The sequence below is a fragment of the Anopheles funestus genome, chromosome 2RL (assembly GCF_943734845.2).
Source record: "Anopheles funestus chromosome 2RL, idAnoFuneDA-416_04, whole genome shotgun sequence".
NCBI classification, from domain to species: Eukaryota; Metazoa; Arthropoda; class Insecta; order Diptera; family Culicidae; genus Anopheles; species Anopheles funestus.
Window position 1 is genome coordinate 51,954,477 of NC_064598.1, and position 4,266 is coordinate 51,958,742.

Genomic DNA, 4,266 nt, shown 5'->3' on the forward strand with positions numbered 1-4,266 from the left:
GCACTGTAATCCGAAATTACACATACTAAAAAACTTCAAAAAGTGAGAGTCAAAAAACAAAGATAAGCATTTCAGCTCCAACCAGCTAAAGATTTTTGCTGAACTTAAACAAACTGCAACAGATTTTTTTTTTTGTTTACTTTATCACTCTCAGCAAAACAAACAGAAAGGGAAATGAAAGGCAGTTTGTGCCCGAGATTCAACACGCATTGGCCAAATGTCACTCTCTTATCACAAGACTGCGCTACGACGAGAGAGAAATGTCACTTTTCCATGCATTACGATAAGATGCAATTAAGTAAACGATTGAAAAGGAAAAAAATAACCTTCCCGTGCATAAAGCACACACTCTTCCTCCAACACAAGTAGCGACAGCAGCAGCAACACGCCGCGAACCCTCAACGGCGTACTTAATTGAATTAGAAGGTATCAAAGCACAAAACAAACACAGCTAACTTTGTTTAGAGAATTCGCACAGTTCGCATCAACGTGCGGCACATAGATCAAACACGCAAGGAATCTGCGGTGAAATGCAACATTGATCGTAGTTAACTGACGCGTGAATATTACGGTGTACAAAAGAAAGCAAAGCGTAAAACATGGATTCAACTGATAATCAATCGGCTCCCAGTGTCACACTAGAGTCATCCGTGCCGGTTACGGAGGGCATCAATATTGCGAAACGGTATAACGACCGTTCGGATAATTTGTACTTCCTGTTTATTCCCTTGGCTGTTCTGGTTACAGTTATGTTACTGTCCGTTGTGGTAAGTTACAACCGGTAGGCACGTGTGATGATGAATTAAAAAGGTTAACTAGCTAATTTTCATGTGCTTCTTTAGGTTTACTTGATGGCGAGGCGTCGCCATAAGATCCGGTCCAAGTACAGCTACGTTCCCAGTTTTAGTTTCGAATCGTCTGATCTGGATGATGAGCGAGAGGAACGCGAAACGGATCATCTACTGAAAGGTGGGAAGCTTCGGCTGGACGAATCAACATTTGAAGATGCGTCCAGCGTGAATCCGTTTGCAGGAACACGCTCCGTAGGTAGTCGCGAACTGTTTGCTTAATACAATTAAGCAGTGCCCCACTTTGCCATTTCGTAAGCTTGGTAGTGTTAGAATAGATACTATTAGTGAAGGTTTGTGATACTACAATGCAACAGAGCAAACAATGTACTGCAACACCAAAGAAAACACGATGGACCGTCGACGAGCGGGACGGGTTCATTGGAACGATAAGCAGACTATTCGATTCGATTTGCTACACAGTCATGCACGATGGCCACCATTCGTTGTATCTCGTTTGTGATATCGCAACGAAGGAAATATTTCTTACGCATTATAGGGAACGAATACGATTTTGTGTACCATTAACATTACGATACATTTGTTCATCTACGATGTTCGATTACATCTAACAATCCATTATTGAATTAACTAATGATTTTGTGTAGTATTCTTTGGTTATATACCTGGTTGCGATCCGAAAGTATTTCACCTGTTTTCGTTCGCTTTCAAGAAGCGTAACGTTAGGTCATACATTCCGAAAAATATGGCCCCACCCAGTGTTATCCACGTAACGCGCGGAACAAACCCGGCAAACACACCTCTAATCCCTCGCTCTCTGTATATATTGCGCAGTATTCGACCCATTCCACCCATCCGGTTGCTTTCTAGTTGTTCCGCTAGCATGATGCGTGTTTTCGCTACATCGAGTGGCGTTGTAAGACCGGCCGCAATGCCACCGGAAATCGCTCCACAGATTGCCACGGATAGGGGCGTTAACGCGGTACCAGTCGTGTCAGTCCAGTGCAGTTTAAAGTACTCCCAAAGCGGGAACTGTATCAACGAAAAAGGCACATCGCGCATCACAGTTGTACCGAAACCACGGTACAGACCCTTCCGGATACCTTCCTTCTTGAGCGCGCCGTACAGAATTTCAAGTGACGATGCATTGGCTTTGTGCAGTAAAGCTTGCCGGCGTTGTTTTACAATTTCGATTGGTACACGGATCAGACAGGCCACCACTTCGGCGACAGCAGCAGACATCATGTGCACGTACGGGAGCTGGTCGTGTGCGGCGTACTGTCGTAGGTGTGATTTCATACTTTCATACGTGCAAAAGAAGAGTGCCGACGTTGGGGCACTGCCAGCCGCGGTCGGAGCAAGCCCCTTGTAAACGCCACGGAATCCACCGGAAGCGACGAAGCCACGCTCACTCTGTAAGCGAGTTTTAATCGTATCGATAGGAAATAGCACAACATCTACTACTAGTCCGGCCACTCCACCCGCCTGTAGGAAGTAAAGAACAAAAGCAATAATTAATTGTTGCGTTTCGTATTCGCTTACCATTTTAATGGACTCAACATTACTATCAACGATGACCAGTAAATTGTTTTACCACCCAACGGTGGAGCGATTGTTGCTTCTTCCAATTCCATCTGGACGCACGAATGTTACTTCTGGGATAAACACTGGCACGGACTATGAAACATGCACTGTAGCACAATTTTACATAGAGCTTTTTACTATTACTATAGGGTGTAGTACTGCTGAAACACGAAGAACAAACCGCGTTTTGTTTCTAATTTTGCGCTAATCCATGCCGGGTCCGTGATGTTTGTTTACACTTTTAGAGAAATGTCAAAAAAGGAAGAATGAACTGCTATCGAATGAACCGCGGCGAAAACAGAACGCTTCAATCAACTTACTCTAGCGGTGGGTATTGAAACTAGTTTGAACAGCGCATCGAAAATACGTTAATCCAAATTAATGTAGGTAGTACATTTCTTTATTTTTTTGTAAATTCCTGCAATTTGTTTTATTTCCAAAATGCTTAACGGTTGAGAGTACCACACGGGAAGAGTTCGAACGAGATAACGATAGATAATGTTTAAACCCAGCTCTTTTATATGTGAAACACACGTCTGCCGCGTTAATCCCTTCCACTGACGCAAATAATCTGTTTCAGTATTCTTATTTCTCGTGACCTCTGTTTAGGGTTTAGAGTAAAGCTTACATCTTAAAATATGTAAATCGTAAATCTCACATTCATCACGCAAGTTCGATCGTTAATGCATTTTTAACTTTTCATTAACGCTCGGTTGATCAATTGATTGTTGAAAGACACCATTTCGGGTTTAAAGCCCAATAAGCTTCGAGATATCATTTGGCTTTCGAAAGTTGATATCTAGGGCTTACCAGTCACATGCCTGGAAAACTTCAATTCCTCCTCAATCAAACATGACAAAATTTTCTCTTACATGGCTTTTATTTTATTCTTCCCATATCTTACTTTTTATATAAACGTTCATACTTATTTTATATGAACTTTAACCTATTTATTGCATAGATCCACGAGCTTAAATTTCCTTGTTTATATCTATTTGCTGTATCTATTACAACCATCAGTACCATCCAACACGCTCTTATCGAAATAAATAATCTTCCCTCTAGAAAACACTGTATACGTAGCTAAGCTTCCAAGGTAGCCTCTTCTACGAGGTTTCGCATACATCTCACAGTTTGCCGTACCCCGGCGATGTACTGCGCCTTGGTAAAAGTCTCATCACGCGTTTACGCACGCCAACAAACTTTTTGCGCGATGATGCAATGCCACCAGTAATGATGCTCGACAGTCCTGCTACCTTACTGGCCGGTTGATGGCGATTAGTCTTGCCCATCCTAGACAACGATCCACGGCGCAACAGGTGCGGAGATTTGCGTGGTGTAAGTGGCTGTCCAACGTCCATCTCCAGTGCAAAACTGTCGTCGAACTGATCCATGCAGGATTGGTCCAGCAGGCAGGAATCACGCCGCACCGTTTGCCCGATAGTAACGCGCGTTACCAACGACGGACAGTCCCGTCTATCGTTGTTGAGCGATCGCAAGAGGTGCCTGGCCAATGGTGGAACATCGGATGTCAGCTGTTTCTGCTTATGTTGCTGCTTCTTTACCAGTTTGCCAGCACGAATCGGTATCCGGAACGGTGATGTACGTTGAAAGTTGGACGGATTGGCCATTTTAATACACCTAACACCTTGGTTTGCAGCCTTGGTAACAACTTTGGTTGCGGTTGATGTTTGTTCGATGCGACTGCTGTACGGCGACTAGTGATGCTGCATCGAGCGTAAGGATGTTTTAAACCAACTCGGCAGGTATTTCATCCCAACCGGACAGGAAAAGTGAGAAGAAACATTTTGCTAACCTAGGCAAAACAAATATATAGGAGAAGAGGTGCGTAGAATTCTTTTGTTTTGACTTC

General features: G+C 43.5%; 2 protein-coding genes across 2 annotated transcripts; one reads left to right on the plus strand and one right to left on the minus strand.

Moving 5' to 3' along the window:
- Nucleotides 1-82: 82 nt before the first annotated feature.
- On the plus strand, nucleotides 83-1,435 carry LOC125762774 (uncharacterized). The gene is made up of 2 exons (XM_049425257.1): nucleotides 83-767; nucleotides 843-1,435. The coding sequence occupies exons 1-2, from the start codon at nucleotides 600-602 to the stop codon at nucleotides 1,068-1,070; spliced, it is 396 nt and encodes a 131-aa protein (XP_049281214.1). The 5' UTR covers nucleotides 83-599; the 3' UTR covers nucleotides 1,071-1,435.
- LOC125762769 (S-adenosylmethionine mitochondrial carrier protein homolog) lies at nucleotides 1,434-2,583 on the minus strand. The gene is made up of 2 exons (XM_049425252.1): nucleotides 2,375-2,583; nucleotides 1,434-2,294 (listed from the first exon to the last, which is right to left on the minus strand). Exons 1-2 carry the CDS (start codon nucleotides 2,441-2,443, stop codon nucleotides 1,497-1,499), a joined length of 867 nt encoding a protein of 288 aa, XP_049281209.1. The 5' UTR covers nucleotides 2,444-2,583; the 3' UTR covers nucleotides 1,434-1,496.
- Nucleotides 2,584-4,266: the final 1,683 nt, after the last annotated feature.

Bases quoted from the DNA above. Each gene is read 5' to 3' on its own strand.
- LOC125762774 (XM_049425257.1), top strand. From the start codon at position 600: ATGGATTCAACTGATAATCAATCGGCTCCCAGTGTCACACTAGAGTCA. The intron at 768-842 runs GTAAGTTACAAC...GTGCTTCTTTAG, and splicing joins TTATGTTACTGTCCGTTGTG to GTTTACTTGATGGCGAGGCG.
- LOC125762769 (XM_049425252.1), bottom strand. From the start codon at position 2,443: ATGGAATTGGAAGAAGCAACAATCGCTCCACCGTTGGGTGGTAAAACA. The intron at 2,295-2,374 runs GTAATGTTGAGT...TACTTCCTACAG, and splicing joins TTTACTGGTCATCGTTGATA to GCGGGTGGAGTGGCCGGACT.